The following is a 23,884-nucleotide window of genomic DNA, read 5'->3' as shown; positions in this document are numbered from 1 at the left end:
CACTTTCCGCCTTAATTGAATTTTTGCTAAGAAGAGACTTCATTTAAACGAAAAATTTCCTAAAAGCGGAAAGTGTCGTCCCTGATTAGCCTGTGCGGACTGCAAAGGCTTATCTGGGACGACACTTCGCACATGCATTAAGCCCAGTTTTCTCAGAACACGACTCATATAAACAGGAAGCTGTCACAGACGGTGTGTTCCTCGCCACGGGTTCGTTGTTTGTATGTATCTTTAAACACAAGACAAAGGCTGGTTCAACAAATAACGGAACGTTAGTATATGCGCTCTGAAACTTATTCTTATAATTATTTGTTAAATATGGCTAAACTGAACAAATCTGGTTTTGTCCAATACAGTAGAGCAATGCTGAGGAACAATTATGATCACCTGTTAGCAGATGCAGAACGCCTAAATTGCAGATACAATCTGCCCGCTTAGAAAAATCGCCAGATCTGTACCTCTGCCCCCTATCTCACCACGAGAGACGATCACAGTGACACAAGATAGAAAGCCCTGACGCTATTCCTTAGTGAGAGAGCAAGAAACGCAGTCAAAGGATGGCCGCTTAAGGGTCTGTGAAGTACCAGACATAAAGTGGCAGGAAGAAGTGGTACCTTCATATTAACTGCCTCGGTTTACAGCAACACTATACAAGATCAAGTGCATTAGTATTGGACTTCGGTTGTTCTCTATCCCGAGGAAGACACGTACATGATGCGGTTAGGATATGGCAACAGGTGTTAGGAAAAGAAGTCAAACAGAAGGATATATTCCGTCTATTAGAAATGAACATAATCATAAAGATCCTGTGAAGGCCCAAACACTCAAACAGCCACAAGACAGCTTCTATAACATGTTCAGACTACAACAGGTGACAATCGTCACTGTCTGCGTACATGGCACACAACGATCCATGAAGTGTTTTGGAGAAGATTGCCAAACTTCTGAACACGACCTCCAATGAATGAAAGGGACCACAAACTCATAAGAGACAATGTACGACCGGAATCTGTAATCATGATGCAGAGGCTGTACTGACAGGTGTAGGCTCTATAGAAGACCAACGCGTCAAGACTCAAATTTCGTTCAAAACAAAGTAGCAGTCAATTATCATTGATGGATTAAACGTAGGGCTATACATTTACCGTCGTAAATTAATTAATATACCTGAAGTTTAAAACTTGTCGAGACTTGCTTTTTAAATAAGATTTATATTTATAAGCTAATACAAATATAAATGGTAAATAATTGCCACAAATATGCTTCTTTTTTATTATATTAAAACATACTTTATAGCAAATTGAACACAAATACAATTGGTAAAACTGTAGCTACACTTTTTTCTAGTACCTTACGCAACATCTGATTAGATTTGTAAACCGCTGTTCGATACACTTTTGCATAATTGTCATATATGATGTCATAAAGAATCTACATAAACCAGAAATTGCGACACATGCCATGTCTTATTCATTGTGTTTATTAATTGCATATTAAAACAGAGCAACATGCGCCTACTTTGGCTAATACCTTAGTCCAGAAATACTGACCATGAGCACATAATATAAGATTTCTCCACTGAGCGCAATGTACTTATATGTACGATACAACATTGTGTTATACTGGTTATCTCAAATCAAACGCAAAAACTACTTTATGCTTGTTTAATTTCACGAGCAGGACATTTTCATTATTGTATAGTACTGAAATTGAATTCTACGTCTTCAACACGTAAAACCTAAACTTGAATTTTCATGAATCGTGGTTATCCGCATAGCATTCGAAGTGATTAGGTCTTCAACGGCAACTCTGTGAAACAAATCTGTGAACTCCGTCACTATTACTTCTCTTTGAAATCCAGTGCATCCACGCTCAGTACGTACGAGAAATCATACTAAATCACAACACATGTTTCACTGAAAATTAACAATTATGACGAAACCCCTAAAATGCGCGTTTCTGGTTTATATTATTTTACTCGCTTACGATGCAGGATTGAATCCCTGCGATTGCAACAAAACACATTCAGCTTTCGTGATATTGTTATTTATATATTTTTACGAGTCTAAGTATTTGTATTGTTCCTATATATAATTTCTGGAATGCGAAAATATGAGAACACGTCCATTTAAATACATTATAATTACTAAAAAATGCAAATGTACATTAATTAAATAAATTGCAAGTAAGTACTGCTCGCTGAGTCTGGTAAAAGAGAATTGTGTGCTTTTTATTAATTAAAAACTACATTTTTGCAGGAAAGAGTAACACTATTATATCAAGTTCTTTAAGCTTTCCATTAATTACAAGAGCAGCTTTTAATTTGTGTCACAGCAAGTTACACCAAACAATATTTGTGTACGAAAATTGTTCAGACTTCTATCAAATAAGTTTTAAAATATTAAACACAAAATAAGAGAGCGCGATAGGTATTTTATTATTTATGAGAAACAACAATATATTCATGGATGCATTTTTTACGGCAAACGATTAACCAAAGAAGCAGATTGGAAAGCAGGCATGCTGCAGCATTCTTTGTTACACTTTCAGTTTTCCATAATACTTTAATTTTCATAAAATGACTCATGTATTGTGAAAGTCTTTCCGAGTCACAACAATCTTTTTTCCTATAAAAATAACGTTCCAGTATACAAAATACATGGTGAAATTTCTTGGAATCCATTTTAGAAGAACAGAAATAAATAAGAGCGCCGGTAAGAAGGCCCGTGATTGCTTTACCTGGCTAATGATATTAATTCGGATTGAGATAATGTTATGCAATAATGACCTGCAAGATATGCATGACCATTTTGGAGTCAATATTTATCATCGAAGTTTGCTTGGTGTCAACACAAATTGACATTGAGATAAACTACAATCCAGAATAAGGACAATAATAATTATGTAAATATATAATTATAGTACCACGATGCAAATATTTTTAGTTAATGTTTTGTACTGAAACATACTTTAACTTCAATATTCATACGTAACCGATACGTATTTTTCTAAAGACTATGGCAGAAGTAAATGAATGTGTCCTAAAGTTATCTATATTTTATGAAGATATTTCTTTCAAAATGAATTCTTAAGCGTGTATACATAAATAATCGAAAACTATGTGTTTTGATGATAACGCGTGACGACATGAACGAAACTCAATACATGGAGCTGCATTTATCAGATAGATTTACTATATTTTACGCTGCTTTATCAGTTATTTCATGACTCCTTTGGACGCTAAATCGATTTATCTTATGATTCTCTGGAATGTATCAGGTGAGCTTAACATTCTAGAGTACAGTTTCAGTTTCCCAAAATTGCCCCCTGCCTCATAGTAAAAAGTGCGCGATGTAAAATAACGAAAACATCTGCTTTCACGTTATCAAACGCCCCATTTTCCTGGAAATAAACAAACCGGAACGTAAATATTAAAGGTTGGAAGTTATTGTATGTAAAGCTTATATCGCATTACGTTATATTCCTTTTAACCATGTTCATGCAGAATATTTTGCAAGGAGGACACGTTATTATAAATCGATATTTAATCATTGCTTTAAATACTTATAGACCAACAATTTAGTTGTTCAACTACTTGATTAGCCAGTGCCGATTTGAGTCATCGTGTTTAAATGTAGTAGTAAAACGTTTTAAAATGTTCGTTTAATTCTTTTTTTAGTTTAAAAGTTGTTAAATGAATACAATTGCTATCAAATGCAAACGAAAGCATATAGTCAAGTATACGTAATTACCCGAATGGGCATCAAAAACAACTACTAATCTCTATTTAAAAAGTATTTATCTAGTTTTAGGGGAAACATACTGTTTAAGTTTAGGTGTTTAAATATCTCTGAAACAATATCCTAAAAAATCAACCAAACTCAAGCATGCACCTTTAATGGCATAATGTATTTAGGACGAGTGCTATATGTTTCTTGAAAAACGAAGAGTCGGCATTTGAATTAAAGAGAAGCAAACTGGCAGTCAAGATGGTTTACATAAAATCGATCGCTCATATTGTGATTGTGTTCCTTCTCTTTGGAACAATTGAAGCATCGGAACCAACGTGTTTGTCACGTTTTGATTACGACGAGAAAATGCTGCTCAAGATACTGAGATTTGAAGACACCCTTGAGAAGTTCGACAAGAAGATTACCAACATTATGGATACATTGGAAGATAACGAAAAAAAGAGGAACAATGAGACAAAGACGACAGTGGATGAAGCAAAACTCAACATGAAGCAGGCATTGGAAGAGATAAATCAAAACAAAAATGTTCTAATGAACGACTCAAGAAATCTCCAAACGCAGTTGCGGGAAGTAGAAACACTGAAGGCTCAGATGATAACATATCTTGACAGGCTGAAAAACGCTACAAAAGGTATTGTTTTAACAATTATATTCATTCAATGATCGATCGTTCAATCGTAAACAGGGTAAATAAATATATTGGAATATGTCATTATTTGTTGAATATTGTGCCTCAAATAATTACCACGTTATTGGTTATCACAAAAAAGCCACCTTGTCAAATTTGTCTTACATTCCAACGCACTTTTTCGCGCATGAACAATTGAAAAAATCAATTATTACTTTAGAAGGAAAAAAGTGCGTTCAGCGAATGTTTGCACGAATACGCAGTTTCAAGAAGTAGAAACACTGAAGGCTCAGATGAGAGGAGAGATTAACAACCTACAAAGCGCTATTGCATTGAACAGAATAGGTACTTCTTATGGGGAGAAAGTTCAGTGTACGAAAGGCATATTTGAGCCGTTATAGCCCTTTGTTATTTTTTTGTAAAAGATCCATTTTTTATTATCAACTTGCAATATCATATGATGATATATCTCTACCTCAGGGCTGCGCAAATAGCTTTAACTGTTGCTTCAATTGTTTAAGAAGTGATGCTCTTTGAATATTTTTTTATTTTAATTTTGTTGGTGAAATATCTAAGAAACTATCAGAGTTATCAACTTTAATCGTCATCGGTTGGAAGCTCGCATTGACGGGACATGTAGGGCCCATTAACGATAACACCTGCGTCCAAAATTGTGCGGTTATTGCACATTATTAACTTTCGTTATATAAATGTTTATCTTACTTAAAGGCTAAATATCTTCTGACAAATAAAATATATTCTTCGCACTCCTCTCTTAAAACAAATGTATACAACTTAGTCCAGAAAACCAAACAAGCAATGCCTTTTGACTAATCGGAATGCTTGGTTATTTCAGTCACAAACCTAATTATTCTTCAATGTTGTTGGTGCATAAAATCTCAGTGATCCCTTGTAGTATACCAGATATGTTTTTCTTCATTTTGTATCTACATTGAGTTTGTAAGATTATACTAACACTGTTTTCCAATGTCTTCTTTTAAATACGATTTTTCTTACAACAATTCATATTTAATAACTTAATTGTTTACTACATTGGACCAGGACATTACTTCGTTCTTTTATATCGCACACAATTATTTTAACTTGTCTTGTATCTTAACATTTTAAATTAATACAAAAAGTGGGCCTTTTTGAAATACATTCAGTTTAAAGATGCAATTATTATAAATTCTATTTGAATTACATGCACAATGCTTCTGATATTTACGTTCCAGACAATGCTGCTATAGCGTTCACAGTCAGTGGAGGTCCGCTGGATACCCCCTTTCGATTCAGTACCGTCCTAACCAACATTGGTGGCTCGTATGAACAGTCTACAGGATATTTCACGTGCACTGTTCCTGGGCTGTACTTCTTCACTTTCCATTTGGTAAAGAAGCGAAAATCTCCACTAATAGATTTATGCGGCTGTAGCCTCGGGAAAAACGCAAATTCTGTCGGAATTAAGGCATTCATAGACCCAAGCGGGGAGGCAGACTACGGTAGCTACGGCGTGAGCAACGGTGCATACCTGTACCTTAACAAATGGGACACGGTCCAATTGGTCGACTGTACGCCGTCAGATTCGTTTGAGAGCTGGTCTTCGTTCAGTGGAGTTCTCGTCAAGGCTGGTAAATATCTTAGATCATTTGTATTTATGAGCAACTTATATATGGGGGCATGGGTTCCCAGTGTATACCACATTTAATGCAGATACATGTGCAATTTTGTGAAACCATATTACTTATTTGTAAATGATAACGCTGATTTCTGCCCAAATACCGCCTCAGTTAAAGCCGATGTATATAGATCACTAAATATTATTTTGGTAAAATTACTCGATTTATGGAAAGCCAAATATTACGGTTTTTAATGGTAGATTTGGCAATAGCTTTATGCAAAATATGTATTCTTATAACGGTACGTCTGTGTTTGATAATATGTCGACAAAAGAATAGAGCTTTTAAAGGATGAAGAATTTTACCGTGAATGATTTAAACGTTCTTAATGATTACGCATAGTTTTTGTTTCTAATAATTAATTGTGTCTCGTATTAGTATCCGTTTTACAGCGATATCAAGTATAAATGGGTCACTTCATAATAGTGTGCAACATATAGATTAATCAAGTAGATCGTCAATTTATGACTTTTTGAATAGTTTTTATTGAAACCATTTGCAGTGTAACAGACGTCTTTTTTTCAAAAGCATGGATTTATCAAACAGACCATAGTTTCAGACGGAATGGTTTGATTACAAATGCGATTCTACAAAAAATATTTGAAGCACGACGGTTTACGTATTTTAATGCTAGTAAAACAGATATAAGCCATGAACGTGTACAAGTAAGATATGACATACACACTTTATTCGCAAGTAGAGAGCGTGTTGTTATAGGCAACAAAATATTTATAAAAAAAACTATTTAGAAAACACAAACCAATGGTCTTCTCGCGATGTTTCAAAACAAATGGTCATTCAAATAAAATATCCATATAAGAAATTACAAAGTTTTTCACAACCTCATTAAAACGTGTATAACGTTAATAACATTTATAACCTGATTATTGTAGTCTGAAGCAGAAAAGTTATGTTTAAATAATGATTTAAAGTTAATGTGCATTTCAAAAACTTGACGTACCTTTTTCTATTAAAGAACTTGATTATGCAGTTACTCATTTAAAACAAACAAATCTTCGGGTAATGATTTGGTTTTCAACAAATATTTTGTTCACTGAACTGTTAATTTTTCGCGCATTTGTGTGATTTGTTAAACGGTATTTTTTGACGGCCTTCTTTCCCGAGAAATGGAGATATAGTAAAATCGATTTGCATGAAAAGAGTTGATGATGTAAATATCTATAAAGGTTTCACTTAAGTAAATTGATTTTGCAAAGGTATTAACCACGACTTGAAATAAGCGCATTATTATTTATTGCAATTAAATAACTATTGTTTCGGCTGCGCAGTTATGGTTATTCAAATGCTTATGCTAGTTTTATATTTATTTGGATTACACATGTTTTAATGAAAAGAAACGTGTGTATGTTAATATGTTTAAGCTATCAATATGTTGATGCCAATTATAATAACACTAATTTAATTAAAATAAACGTGTGTATGTTATCTACATAAATATGTTTTGATTATATGAACTGCAATGAATTATGACTGAATATGAAAGTCTGGTATACAAGTAAAATTGCTTAAAATACTGAAAGATATGTATGAAAACGTTACGTCACGCATTATATCATGTTAATCACTCCCTATTATTTTAGGGATGCGGTTAGACTGAGACAAGGAGAGATGATGTTGTCGATTTTGTTGTCTTTATTTTTAAATACCTTAAACTTTGCCTAGTACATCATAATGTTAGCTGTGAACTATATTTAATTTTAATGATATTGTGTTAATTGTACTATTGTCAGTCAGTCGGTCAGTTAGTCGGTCGGTCGGTCGGTCGGTCGGTCATTCATTCATTCAGTCAGTTAGTTAGTCAGTCAGTCAGTCAGTCAGACAGTCAGACAGCCAGACAGCTTGCTGCCTTCCTGCCTATCTGCCTGCCTTGCTGAATGGCTGCCTGCTTGACTGTTGTCCTGTCCGTCTAAATAGTGTTTCGTTCATGTGTAGCCATCCCTTCGAAAAGTATAAGTTAAAATACGTAGGGAATTTAAGAAAGTTGAGTGGCGTTGCAATTTTATACAGGGCATCTTCTATGAGTTTGAGCTTAATACATAAACTTGTACAACATTCGAAACGTGGTTTTCATTTAGAACGATAACGTCATCTTATAGACGTTAATAAGTTGTTGTTAGTTGTTAGTTGTGTATTATTTAAAAGTTTATTTAACCCAGTTTACCAAACTATGGGGAGCGATGTGTATTTCACTTTTTGTTAATCAATATTGTATAGTTGAACATGTCTGTTTTCTAAGTGTTCACCCAAGTATCGTCTAAAACGCAATCCATAGTAGTGAAATACTAGCTTTTACTTAAGTTATTACATAACATTGACACTTTTGGATATTCAATAATAGACAGTCCTCTGTTTTGATTGTGAAGATCCTTAATTTAGGCACGTTGTTCAATAGAGACTTTCATAATGGTTCGTTATAGTTGTATAAATCGTGATTGTTAAATAAAAAAACTATTCGAAATTCATATCGACACAACGCAAAAAGTTCCAAGGTTGGCTTTACAAGTTTCGAGTTGTCTGTCAGTCTATAGGTCCGGAGGTCAGATATCTTTTCCGGGGAACTTCTTATGGGGAGAAAGTTCAGTGTACGAAAGGCATATTTGAGCCGTTATAGCCCTTTGTTAGTTTTTTTGTAAAAGATCCATTTTTTATTATCAACTTGCAATATCATATGATAATATATCTCTACCTCAAGGCGTGGAAGGGCTGCGCAAATAGCTTTAACTGTTGCTTCAATTGTTTAAGAAGTGATGCTCTTTGAATATTTTTTTATTTTAATTTTGTTGGTGAAATATCTAAGAAACTATCAGAGTTATCAACTTTAATCGTCATCGGTTGGAAGCTCGCATTGACGGGACATGTTGTGCCCATTAACGATAACACCTGCGTCCAAAATTGTGCGGTTATTGCACATTATTCTTCGCACTCCTCTCTTAAAACAAATGTATACAACTTAGTCCAGAAAACCAAACAAGCAATGCCTTTTGACTAATCGGAATGCTTGGTTATTTCAGTCACAAACCTAATTATTCTTCAATGTTGTTGGTGCATAAAATCTCAGTGATCCCTTGTAGTATACCAGATATTTTTTTCTTCATTTTGTATCTACATTGAGTTTGTAAGATTAGACTAACACTGTTTTCCAATGTCTTCTTTTAAATACGATTTTTCTTACAACAATTCATATTTATTAACTTAATTGTTTACTACATTGGACCAGGACATTACTTCGTTCTTTTATATCGCACACAATTATTTTAACTTGTCTTGTATCTTAACATTTTAAATTAATACAAATAGTGGCCCTTTTTGAAATACATCCAGTTTAAAGATGCAATTATTATAAATTCTATTTGAATTACATGTGCAATGCTTCTGATATTTACGTTCCAGACAATGCTGCTATAGCGTTCACAGTCAGTGGAGGTCCGCTGGATACCCCCTTTCGATTCAGTACCGTCCTAACCAACATTGGTGGCTCGTATGAACAGTCTACAGGATATTTCACGTGCACTGTTCCTGGGCTGTACTTCTTCACTTTCCATTTGGTAAAGAAGCGAAAATCTCCACAAATAGATTTATGCGGCTGTAGCCTCGGGAAAAACGCCAAATCTGTCGGAATTAAGGCATTCATAGACCCGAGCGGGCAGGCAGACTTCGGTAGCTACGGCGTGAGCAACGGTGCATACCTGTACCTTAACAAAGGGGACACAGTCCAATTGGTCGACTGTACGCCGTCAGATTCGTTTGAGAGCTGGTCTTCGTTCAGTGGAGTTCTCGTCAAGGCTGGTAAATATCTTAGATCATTTGTATTTATGAGCAACTTATATATGGGGGCATGGGTTCCCAGTGTATACCACATTTAATGCAGATATATGTGCAATTTTGTGAAACCATATTACTTATTTGTAAATGATAACGCTGATTTCTGCCCAAATACCGCCTCAGTTAAAGCCGATGTAGATAGATCACTAAATATTATTTTGGTAAAATTACTCGATTTATGGAAAGCCAAATATTACGGTTTTTAATGGTAGATTTGGCAATAGCTTTATGCAAAATATGTATTCTTATAACGGTACGTCTGTGTTTGATAATATGTTGACAAAAGAATAGAGCTTTTAAAGGATGAAGAATTTTACCATGAATGATTTAAACGTTCTTAATGATTACGCATAGTTTTTGTTTCTAATAATTAATTGTGTCTCGTATTAGTATCCGTTTTACAGCGATATCAAGTATAAATGGGTCACTTCATAATAGTGTGCAACATATAGATTAATCAAGTAGATCGTCAATTTATGACTTATTGAATAGTTTTTATTGAAACCATTTGCAGTGTAACAGACGCCTTTTTTCAAAAGCATGGATGTATCAAACAGACCATAGTTTCAGACGGAATGGTTTGATTACAAATGCGATTCTACAAAAAATATTTGAAGCACGACGGTTTACGTATTTTAATGCTAGTAAAACAGATATAAGCCATGAACGTGTACAAGTAAGATATGACATACACACTTTATTCGCAAGTAGAGAGCGTGTTGTTATAGGCAACACAATATTTATTAAAAAAAATATTAAGAAAACACAAACCAATGGTCTTCTCGCAATGTTTCAAAACAAATGGTCATTCAAATAAAATATCCATATAAGAAATTACAAAGTTTTTCACAACCTCATTAAACCGTATAGAACGTTAATAACATTTATAACCTGATTATTGTAGTCTGAAGCAGAAAAGTTATGTTTAAATAATGATTTAAAGTTAATGTGCATTTCAAAAACTTGACGTACCTTTTTCTATTAAAGAACTTGATTATGCAGTTACTCATTTAAAACAAACAAATCTTCGGGTAATGATTTGGTTTTGAACAAATATTTTGTTTACTGAACTGTTAATTTTTCGCGCATTTGTGTGATTTGTTAAACGGTATTTTTTGACGGCCTTCTTTCCCGAGAAATGGAGATATAGTAAAATCGATTTGCATCAAAAGAGTTGATGATGTAAATAACTATAAAGGTTTCACTTAAGTAAATTGATTTTGCAAAGTTATTAACCACGACTTGAAATAAGCGCATTATTATTTATTGCAATTAAATAACTATTGTTTCGGCTGCGCAGTTATGGTTATTCAAATGCTTATGCTAGTTTTATATTTATTTGGATTACACATGTTTTAATGAAAAGAAACGTGTGTATGTTAATATGTTTAAGCTATCAATATGTTGATGCCAATTGTAATAACACTAATTTAATTAAAATAAACGTGTGTATGTTATCTACATAAATATGTTTTGATTATATGAACTGCAATGAATTATGACTGAATATGAAAGTCTGGTATACAAGTAAAATTGCTTAGAATACTGAACGATATGTATGAAAACGTTACGTCACGCATTATATCATGTTAATCACTTCCTATTATTTTAGGGATGCGGTTAGACTGAGACAAGGAGAGATGATATTGTCGATTTTGTTGTTTTTATTTTTAAATACCTTAAACTTTGCCTACATGATAATGTTAGCTGTGAACTATATTTAATTGTGATGATATTGTGTTAATTGTACTATTGTCAGTCAGTCGGTCAGTCAGTCGGTCGGTCGGTCGGTCGGTCGGTCGGTCGGTCGGTCGGTCAGTCATTCATTCAGTCAGTCAGTTAGTCAGGCAGTCAGACAGTCAGACAGTCAGACAGCAAGACAGCTTGCTGCCTTCCTGCCTATCTGCCTACCTGCCTGCCTTGCTGAATGGCTGCCTGCTTGACTGTTGTCCTGTCCGTCTAAATAGTGTTTCGTTCATGTGTAGCCATCCCTTCGAAAAGTATAAGTTAAAATACGTAGGGAATTTAAGAAAGTTGAGTGGCGTTGCAATTTTATACAGGGCATCTTCTATGAGTTTGCGCTTTACACATAAACTTGTACAACATTCGAAACGAGGTTTTCATTTAGAACGATAACGTCATCTTATAGACGTTAGTAAGTTGTTGTTAGTTGTTAGTTGTGTATTATTTAAAAGTTTATTTAACCCAGTTTACCAAACTATGGGGAGCGATAATTATTTCACTTTTTTGTGAATCAGTATTGCATAGTTGAACATGTCTGTTTTCTAAGTGTTCACCTAAGTATCGTCTAGAACGCAATCCATAGTAGTGAAATACTAGCTTTTTCTTAAGTTATTACATAACATTGACACTTTTGGATATTCAATAATAGACAGTCCTCTGTTTTGATTGTGAAGATCCTTAATGTAGGCATGTTGTTCAATAGCGACTTTCATAATGGTTCGTTATAGTTGTATAATTCGTGATTGTTAAACAAAAAAACTATTCGAACTTCATATCGACACAACGCAAAAAGTCCCAAGGTTGGCTTTACAAGTTTCGAGTTGTCTGTCAGTCTATAGGTCCGGAGGTCAGATATCTTTTCCGGGGAACTTATTATGGGGAGAAAGTTCAGTGTACGAAAGGCATAATTGAGCCGTTATAGCCCTTTGTAATTTTTTTGTAAAAGATCCATTTTTTATTATTAACTTGCAATATCATATGATAATATATCTCTACCTTAAGGCGTGGAAGGGCTGCGCAAATAGCTTTAACTGTTGCTTCAATTGTTTAAGAAGTGATGCTATTTGAATATTTTTTTATTTTAATTTTGTTGGTGAAATATCTAAGAAACTATCAGAGTTATCAACTTTAATCGTCATCGGTTGGAAGCTCGCATTGACGGGACATGTAGTGCCCATTAACGATAACACCTGCGTCCAAAATTGTGCGGTTATTGCACATTATTAACTTCGTTATATAAATGTTTATCTTACTTAAAGGCTAAATATCTTCTGACAAATAAAGTATATTCTTCGCACTCCTCTCTTAAAACAAATGTATACAACTTAGTCCAGAAAACCAAACAAGCAATGCCTTTTGACTAATCGGAATGCTTGGTTATTTCAGTCACAAACCTAATTATTCTTCAATGTTGTTGGTGCATAAAATCTCAGTGATCCCTTGTAGTATACCAGATATTTTTTTCTTTATTTTGTATCTACATTGAGTTTGTAAGATTAGACTAACACTGTTCTCCAATATCTTCTTATAAATACGATTTTTCTTACAACAATTCATATTAAATAACTTAATTGTTTACTACATTGGACCAGGACATTACTTCGTTCTTTTATATCGCACACAATTATTTTAACTTGTCTTATATCTTAACATTAGGGTCGCGACGTGCATGCTCAAGCTGCTGGCCGAGCTCTTTTATAGTAGGGAATTCTTATAAATTTAAGGAGAAACCTTAATTTGTTGACGTCTTTTTCTGTTTCATTTTCAACTTTAATCGCCAGCTGAAAGCTTCAATCGCCATTTGCAATTTTAGCAATCGGAAACGCTAAAATATAATGTCCTGACTTTGAAATAAAGTTAGAAAATAAAACGTGTTTTAATAACTAAAATAAACAAAACTGTGTTTGTCAGAAACACTATGTCCCCCTACTGCGCCCCTTTGATTTAAAAAAAAATCATTTTGCAGGTTCAGATAATGATCTCCCTTTAAAGCTTATTACTTCCCTTGGATTTGTTTTTTGACCTTTGATCTTTAAGGATGACCTTGGCCTTTCACTACTCAAATGTGCAGCTCCATGAGATACACATGCATGCTAAATATGAAGTTGCTATATTCAATATTGCAAAAGTTATGGCAAAATGTTAAAGTTGGGGCAAACAAACAAACAAACAAACCAACGGACAGGGCAAAACAATATTTCCCTCAATATAGCAGTGGGGGACATAAAAAGGTTCATTTAAATTGTTGTTGTTTTTGTCACTTGTTACTCAAATATTCACCGCATTTGTGTACTTAATTGCATGTTTATTCAAACCAGACGTAAATTTTCGTAAATAAATATACCACTACGGGAGATAACATCATGGCTTCTTATCACTTTTTTTCACCATCGCAATATGTGGTATTTTAATATTTAAAGGCATGAATAAAGCTGGCCCATGGATGGTACTAATAACGATGACCGATTGTAGATATGAATGACGATGATCGAGTGTACATATGAACAAAGCTGACCCATTTTGGCATGAACGACGTTGATCCATTTTAGGGATGAATAACGCTGTCGCATTGAACGTTATTACTTGTTCAATACACGTACATTCAACATCCTATCAAAAGATTGTACTTTTTATATGGTATTTATATATGTTTTTAATATAGTGGGGAAAGTATCAGCATCATGATTTTACAAGGTTTTGTGTATTTGTAAATATAAACTGTCAAACACAACAGCTGCATTTGTAATGACTAAATGAACTCAATTATTGATAACAAAATGAATATATAGCTTTGCGTAACGTGACAAAAATAGCGGTTTCACTAGAAAAAAATGCAAATATAACTTGTATGGTAAAATCCATCGCATATTACCTCAGAATAGCGGATACTTGATTCGTTTTCAAGTATGGTTCTAAACTACTCATTATAAACAATTAGATAATTAATTTAATCTCAAATTAACGAAATGCTGTTTTAAGTTATTTAAAGTTTAAACATTATAAAATGGCACAGTTAGAATCTGGAAATAGTATCATGTCGTAACAATTAAGAAGAGCATTCAAATAATATTGAACATGTGCCGTTAAAACCTTGACAATGTCAGGCACTCGTTTGTAAACAAAATTTAATCCTCACTGAAACCCTACATCTAAGTTTGCTTCCAATCTATAAGACCATAGCTGCAACTTAAATAAATCAAGAAAGAACCTTCCTTGAAAATGATTAGCATAGGAGAGATAAGGTCATTCTTGTCATACGAGCACCTCTGAAACAAAATCCCAAATTTCACGACTCATATAATCACAGTTCGGTCATCAAAGAACACATAACGATAAAAATATGAACGTTAAAGTGATGTAAATATCTACACACAAACAAGCAAATATCCTCCTGCCCGAAAACATTTTAATAGTTTTTACATGATGCGCAATAATTCATTCTTTGAAGTTTTTCTTTTCCGAAAATCAGAATAGGATTTTTTGCATTGATGTCATTAATATATTCATTTGTCGATGGCTTTATGGAAATAACAATTGAACCGTTTCTACTTAACTGTATTATTGTCTAAAAAGCAGCCTCATCTATTTAATTGGATACAATTCTGGATACTACATACACTCGCTTTGTTCCCTTATTGTTTACACGCGCATAACGTTTTTCCCCCAAAGATCTTGTACTGCGATTTACACACATCTATACTACGCGTTTATTATTCTTTAATTAAAAAAAGGATTCTTTGTAAGTTTAAGGTTTATTTTCAAGACAGTTTCACGAAGAGAAGAAGGTCAACCTATAACTATTTATAGAAATATAAAAATAAAAACATCAGCAAATAAATAACTAAACTTCAAATCACAATAACCTCCTTTGTTTTATCAATGAATTGTTGGTAATAATTTGTTTTCAACAGTGAACATACATTTTGTACCAATAAATTATAAAATGGCGGCACGTTTTGGGCGGGAACTGACAGTATTTGAGCAATGCATTGTTGTTACTTTTTTCCCATTTAAAACACAAAAATCGTAATCCACAACTATATAATAACTGCAAACGACCAGTAGGCAAATCTTAATATCATGTTTTGCATGTTAAGATTATTCATTTTCTGAATAATGTGTCTTACACCTTGTAAAAATGTAACTAGGCATGATGCAGTTTAGCAGTTGAGTTTCTATATTAGTCGCATTCTGAGAAAACTGGGCATAATGCATGTGCGTAAAGTATCGTCCCAGATTAGCCTGTGCAGTCCGCATAGGCCAATCAGGGACGACACTTTCCTCCTTAATTGGATTTTTGCTTAGAAGAGACTTCATTTAAACGAAAAATGTCATAAAAGCGGAAAGTGGCGTCCCAGATTAGCCTGTGCCTGTGTTCACGCACATGCATTAAGCCCAGTTTTCTCAGAACAAGACACATATAAACAGGACAGCGTATTCCTAGCCACGGGTTCGTTGTTTTTATGTAACTTTAAACAAAAGGCAATCGTACCTTAAAAAAATAACGAAACGTTTGCATATGCGCTCTGGTACTTATTCTTATTATAATGCTGTTAAATGTTGCCAGACTGAATATATCTGGTTTTGTTCAAGACAGTAGAGCAATGCTTAGAAAGAATTATGATCAGCTGGTAGCAGATGCAGAGCGCCTAAACTGCAGATACAATCTGCCCCCTTAGACAAATCGCCTAATCTGTACCTCTGCCCCCTATATCACCACGAAAGACGAGCACAATGACGCAAGATAGAAAGCCCTGACACTAGCTATGCTTAAGTGATAGAGCAACAAACGCAGTCAAAGGATGGGCGCTTAAGTGTCCGTAAAATACGGATTGTGGCATAAAGAAGCAATACCGTAATATTAACTGCCTCGTTTTACAGCAGCACTACAAAACATTAAGTGCTTTAGAATTGAACTTCGTTTGTTCTCTCTCCCCGCGGAATACACGTACATGATGAGGTATAGGGGATGGCACAAGTGTTAGCAAAAGAGGTGAACCAAAAGGACATATTCCGACTATTAGAAATGAACATCATCATCGAGATCCTGTTAATGCCGAAAATGGCCACAATAAAGCTTCCATAACATTTACAGACTACCACAGTTGACATGCTTAACTGTCTGCGTACATGGCACAATACAAAAGGTATTTCACCTCGAACCGTGAAGTGTCGTTGTGGAGAAGATTGCCAAGCTTTTGAACACAACCTTTGAATGAAAGGGACCACCTATTCATAAGAGATAATGTGCGACCGGAACCTGTAATAATAATGTAGAGGCTGTACTGATAGGGGGAGGCTATATAGAAGGCCACCGCATCCAGACTCGACCTTCGTTCGAAACAAAGCAGCAGTAAATTACCATTGATGGCTTTAACGTAGGGCGATACACGTAAATAAATTAATATACATGAAGTTTTAAAATTGTCGAGACTTGCTTTTGCAATAGGATTTATAGTACTTAGGTAATACAATTTTCGATGGTAAATAATGTAAACAACAATGCCTGCATTGTGATAACATTAAATGATTAAAGCAAAAGGTTAAGGAAATTGCACATAAATTAAGTTGGTAAAACTTCAACTGCACTGAAATGACATGATGGACAATCACACATTAAAGGCTCATTTTGACTAATTGTATTATAAAAGGGCTCTACATTGATTATGCTTTTGAGGAATATTATTTCTGCATAAACTTTGTTATGTAGTCTAGTACCTAACGCTACAGCGGATTAGAAGACCTTAAACTCGTTTTTTATATACGTTTGCGTAATTGTCATATATGACGTTATCAAGAATATACAAAAAACAGAAATGATGACACATTCCATGTTTTATTCATCTAATATCAAACAGAAAAGTTTTTTAAAGAACAAGTACACATAAATGAAACGAGAAGTGGTGAAATATTACAAACCATCTAATATCAATCGGAAAATCAGAAATATTTATCAAGGGAGCTTGTAATATTTCGAGTAAGTAAATGCCCGGATGTTTATGTTATTTCTGATTGGCTAGACATTTATTTATGCTCTTGTTTTAATTAACGTTATGGCAACATCATTCCTATTTAAGAGACAGGACGACCTTATCGTTCGGAAGCTAAGTTCGCATCTTTTTCTTTTTTTGTTACTATTTATTATACTGTATCGATCGCTTAATTTTTATTTAAGCAGAAATGAAAAATGTGTTGTTGTTGCTGTTGTTGTTGCTGTTGTGTTGTTGTTGTTGTTATATTAACCGACTTCGTTATGTACGCAAAATATTATATGCACACTATATTATGGAGCACACGTTCTGAAGTTTTTAATCCTTATTCAAATTATTCATTTTTTTTTAAATAATATGCAACTCAAGGTTAAAGTTCCTATACAGAAATAGTAAGTTCTTAACATTGCACACCAGAAAACTCCTTGTCATCTCTCTTATACAGTGCCACTTTGACTATGCCTGCTCTTTTTGGTACCCTGGTCTTATTCAGTCACTTAAAAATAGGCTTCAAACTACACAAAACAAGATGATTAGGTTTGTTCTGAATATGGATAACAGATCACATGTTGGTCAAGAACAGTTTTCACATTTAGGTTGGCTGCCTGTTTCAAAAAGAGTAGAAGAGATCATACTTTGTCATGTACATAAGATTAAAAATGGCCTTGCACCAGAGTATATGGGTGAGAATTTTAAGCCAGTGTCTGGCGTACATAATCGTTGTACTAGGTCTAATATGGTAGCTCAGCCAGAATCTGATCATTTTGCTGAAAATTTTACATTTGAAGACTCTGGTCGTTTTTCCAAACCAAGAGTAGGAAGTTTTGGTTCTAAAACATTTACATATAATGGTATCTGTTTATGGAACAATCTTCCTCAAAACATCAGGGATGTACCTAAACCTAACAATTTCAAGGGTGCCATCAAGAAACAGTTTTTAGAGTCTTTATAGCTTTTTATAGTATAATTTTTAATATGAATTTTATGTTCTGTTAAAATACTGTGATACATTTTTAAGTCTTATGATCAATAAGATGCAAGGATCTCATAATTATTCTTTAACTTATAGTATGCTACAAAGTGTGTTTATTAACTACCTATGCAGTGTGTAACTTTCTTATGCAACTTCTGTGATAATAATGAACATGTGATTATATTTATTCATTCTTAATCAGTAATATACTTTATTAAACAGTACATATTTGATACATATACATTATTAAAATCTAATACATGACTGTTTCATGGTTACTGCCACCAATAACAAGGACCACAATAGAAATAAGTGAAAATCATTTTTCTCTTTTTTGTGTTATCCTTGGTATTGTGTGTGCATTTTCATGGTTTGCTATGTATATTGCTGTGATAATATATTTTATATTGTCTGCATTATGTAGTAACTATGTAATGTTCATATGTTTACCAAATAAAATCAATCAATCAAACATAATTTGCAGATTAATATATAAACACTATATTTTGACCCCATCTCGTGTCGCCCCAAATCACAAGGTAAATGTTTGCCGTCACAAAGTTTAGCGATATTCCCAGCCCTTACAACTTGTCAGTCATCTGCAAGATACAATGCATTTATTTATCCGTTAAAACTTTTTACAAAAAAAACGTACCCGAGACGTATTTCTCATTTGCAGTAATACAGTTCATTGGCTTAAGCCAATAAACTAAAAATTATGCGTTGTCATTATAAAACGCTCCAAAGTGCATAGCTTAGTGGTCTCATTAGCGGACAGCTTGACTCCTGACAAACCTGTGCACTTGCTAGTCTGAAGCTACGCTAGTCGAATGGGACATAAAAGCCATTTTCTCATGACACGGGTCAATGATCGAACGCGATATCCACATTATAACTTATAAGATAACTTTGAAGATAACACGAATAAAATTATTAACAAGAATGATTTAGATTTTGGGTTTACGTGAAATATGCCATGGGATTTGTATAACTATCGCTATGAATAATTATAAATATTACTTTTAACAGGAAAAGATGCTTCTGTAACAACAACCCACTATTAATTGTCTGCCGACACTTATTGTGATTGGTTGGCCTGTTGATTGCACATGTTATAACCATTTGTACACTTTCGTCAAATAAGAAAAAAACAATGAATCATTTCTAAATGTAAATGGATATACTTGCACATCTTTTCAACGAAAAAGACATGACTAGTTTATTGCTTCAGATAAGAGAGCTTTTTTAAGTATACATGTATACTGTACACTATTACTGACAGTTGGATGAAAACATGTATGTTATACCGGAATAGAATACATTGGAAAATATCTACATTTGCCCTTGATGGGACATAACTCCTTACTCAACAATTCGAATTCAAGTAAACCGATTGTTGATGACAATCAATACAAATAGTCATTCAGGAACCGTGCATATTCAATTACATTGGACTGGCAACACATTCTTTATTTCGACACCGTTTCGTAGACTACTAGTTTGCATCATACGAGTAACGAACAGCGCAGTATTGAGTATCGAGCGAGCCAAAACAATAATGAATACACTTACCGTTTCCGTTCCATGAAAGTTCTTGATGTAAAATGACTGCCTTCAGAGAAATAAACGCGAAGTACACTAAGGAAAAGATGTGTTTCAACGAAAACACTTACCCACTTAACGTGGAAACAAACATACCAGAACGTTACATTAAAGGCTTGAATTGTTTTGATATAAAGCTTACATGGCACGTTCTTTTCGCGTAAATTATGATATTACCGTATTAGCAAAAGTAATACCAAACATCGCCACTGGTTTTGAACAATTATAAACCTATTTATCAGTTATTCGTCTACGTACATTACCTGTGTTGCATTTAGTCATCTTTCCCATTAAAATCGTGTTTACTTTTAAATATTATCATCTTATATCATTGTTTATTTTTTTATTTTATTTTATGAATACAATTGATATCAAAATGCAAATTACCCAATTACAATTATTCATAATAAGTTTAAACCTATTTATCGTAGCTCGATTGCATCGAAAGGGTAGAACCAGTACGTGGTGTCAAGGAGGTGATCTAAAGAGCGCTGCTGATCGAGCTCGGAATCTCCCGGTCGTTTGGAGGACACCATATCCATTTCGCCACATCGAAATAAATACCAGACAGTGCATCCGATACGAGATTTACAATAAACATACGGTTTAATTTAAGGTGTTCACATATTTCTTTTACCAAACTCAATACATATCTACCAAACTCATGCATGTACCTTTAATGACATCATGCATTCATGTTGAGTGTTACATGTGTTTCGAAAAACGAAGTTGTGGCATTTAATACAAGAGAGGCAAACCGACAGCAAAGATGGATGTCGTGAAATCGCTCGCTCATATTGTGATTGTGTTCCTTCTCTTTGGGACTATTGAGGCATCGGAACCAACGTGTTTGTCACGTTTTGACTGCGAAGAGAAAATGTTGCTTAAGATAATGAGATTTGAAGACTCTCTTGAGAAGTTCGACAAGAAGATTACCAACATTATGGATACGTTCGAAGATAACGAAAGAAAGAGGAACAGTGAGACAAAGGCGACAGTGGATGAAGCAAAACTCAACATAAAGCAGGCACTGGAAGAAAACAAAAATGTTCTAATGAACGACTCAAGAAATCTGCGGGAAGCAGAATTACTAAAGGCTCAGATGATAACATATCTTGACACCCTGAAAGGTATTGTTTCAACAATATATTCATTCAATGATCAATCGTTCTAATGTAAACAGAGTAAATAAATATATTGGAATATGTCATTATTGGTTGAATATTGTGCATCAAATAATAACCACGTTATTGTTTATCACAAAGAAGCCTCCGTGTCAAATCTGTCTTATATTCCACCGCAATCTTTCGCGCATGAACCACTGAATAGATCAATTATTACTTAAGGAGGAAAGAAAGTGCGTTCAGCGGCGAGTGTTTGCAAGTGTTTGCAATCAATAAACTTACGCAAAAACAGTAATGCCAAACATTTACCATGCTCTAAAATATCCATTATATGCACATTTTGTCGATTTACAAACTTGAAAATTATAAAACGTTGCAACGCAAAACCATTGAATAATTTGGCGAGTTTTGTTGTTGTCGTTATATTTTGTGATACTGCGAGGATTGCTTATATAAAGTACATGTATAAAAAAAAAACATCACTAATTATTGTGTGAGCACGGATGGGTCTTAGCGATAGACATTTACTCCAGGGGTCAGTGGTTCGAGCCCAGTTGAGGGTTACTTTTTTCTTTCTTTAATTTTATTCTTGTTTTTTACTGGAGCTTTTTAGATCCAATCTTTGCATTTAACAATATAAAGCATTTAATGACAAACTTCAATCAATGCCAAAATCTGTGAAAATTCCCCTTAAAGAGAATATTTCAAAGGCACTCTTTGAATAGTTTTACATATGAACGCTGTATATGAAATAGAGAATATACCGTGTTTCATAATATTAAAATTAAGTTAATGTCATTCATTGCATAATAAAATACTTGTCATGTATAAAAATGAGCGGAATTTGTACATCACACATGGTTAAAAATATGTCCGTAATAGTGTTTTGTGTAGCCATAGATCGAAAATTATAATACGATGACATTACGAAAATTAGTGCAGACAGTTAATAGACAGAAAACATAATGCGTCTCTTCTATGTATGTGCGATTTATACAAAAAAGTTTAACAAAGTCGCGTCATGTTTATCATTTAGAATTACAATGAGGCGTCATCTTATAGACGTTAGCATGGTTAGTTGTTAGTTGTGTTTAGTTTAAATGTTTAAAAGTTTTTTTCCAGCCGAGTTTGTAAAACAATGGTTAGCGATGTGCGTTTAACTTTGTGCGGACCAGTTTTGTACAGATGAACATCTTCAATTCTCAATCGTGACTGGTAAAACACCAAGTTTTACCTAAGCAATTGCAGAACATTTACCCTTTCGGATTTTCAACAATAAACATTCCTCTGTCTTGCTCGTGAACGTGAAGGTTGTATACATCATTTATTTATGCATGTTACCTAAGTGAGACTATAGTTGTATAATTCGTTATAGTTGCATAAAAGACTATTCCAACTTGACAAATCGAACTTCATATCGACACAGGTATAAGGTGGATTTTACAAGTTTCAGGTTTACTGTCTTGCGATCCGTTCGCATGTCGAATAACTGTACCGAGGCAGATCTCATTGGGAGAATGTGCAGTGTACCAGATTTTTACAACTGACTACATATACTATACGCAATAAATATTATATTTCCAGACGGTGCGGCTATAGCGTTCACAGCCAGTGGCCCGATAGATTACCCCGTTCGATTCGGCACCGTCCTCACCAACATTGGTGGCAACTATAATCAGAATACAGGGAGCTTCACTTGCGCTGTTCCAGGGCTGTATTATTTCAGTTTCCATTTGGTGAAGATGAGAGCCGAACCTAGAGTAGATAGGTGTGGATGTAGCCTCGGCAAAAACGCTGTCTCTGTTGGGATACACGCATCCATAGATCCGCAAGATCCGGGTGCAGATCCGGGTGCAGACATCGGTAGCTATGGCGTAAGCAACGGGGCGTACATAATCCTCTTTAGAGGGGACACAGTCAAACTGGTTGACTGTTCGTCGTCTAACACTTTTGAGAGCTGGTCTTCGTTCAGTGGGGTTCTCCTCAAGGCTTACTAGCTTTTCCGTTTTGACGCTTATGTGCAAGTGTTATTGCTTTTGAACAATTCACAAACAATTCGTTCTGAAAATACATGTACTTGAGTCACTGACTGTTAGAGTATGTGCCCAGTAGCAACCTTATGACTTCCTTTGCGTGTTGTGTATTTTTGTTTAAACCGTCTTTCTTTATATATCATTTAAAATAGTTAAAATAGCAGTACAAGTGATACATATAGCAAATACACCAAATATCATTATGATAATATCTATGACATTGATTACAAATAACCAAAAGTTAGCAGATGCGTTATTTGTTTTCTACCCATTTGACGTTATATTTGTTTTGGTAATCGTTATTTAATGGCATGTTTTGTTTTTATTATAATTTCAAAAAGGGTCATCTACTGTTCATGGCCACATGGGAAGTATCAAGCCAATAAGTCAACATGTTGACAAGTAATTGATCCGAAACAATTTTTATTCGTAGAGTGGCAGTGACCTTCACGTTTGACCTAGTTATCCAATTTTCAATAGGGGTCATCTTCTGCGCAAGGCAAATGCACATGTGAAG

The 23,884-nt window shown here is 34.3% G+C and overlaps 1 protein-coding gene across 1 annotated transcript; it reads left to right on the top strand.

The window, feature by feature from the left end:
- The first annotated feature begins 3,976 nt into the window (after positions 1 to 3,976).
- On the top strand, positions 3,977 to 23,611 carry LOC127834712 (uncharacterized). The gene is made up of 4 exons (XM_052360731.1): positions 3,977 to 4,383; positions 5,616 to 6,011; positions 9,471 to 9,866; positions 22,919 to 23,611. Exons 1-4 carry the CDS (start codon positions 3,990 to 3,992, stop codon positions 23,329 to 23,331), a joined length of 1,599 nt encoding a protein of 532 aa, XP_052216691.1. The 5' UTR covers positions 3,977 to 3,989; the 3' UTR covers positions 23,332 to 23,611.
- The last annotated feature ends 273 nt before the right edge of the window (positions 23,612 to 23,884 follow it).

This window comes from Dreissena polymorpha, chromosome 6 (assembly GCF_020536995.1).
Source record: "Dreissena polymorpha isolate Duluth1 chromosome 6, UMN_Dpol_1.0, whole genome shotgun sequence".
Lineage (NCBI taxonomy): Eukaryota > Metazoa > Mollusca > Bivalvia > Myida > Dreissenidae > Dreissena > Dreissena polymorpha.
This window is presented reverse-complemented; position numbering and strand designations above follow the sequence as displayed.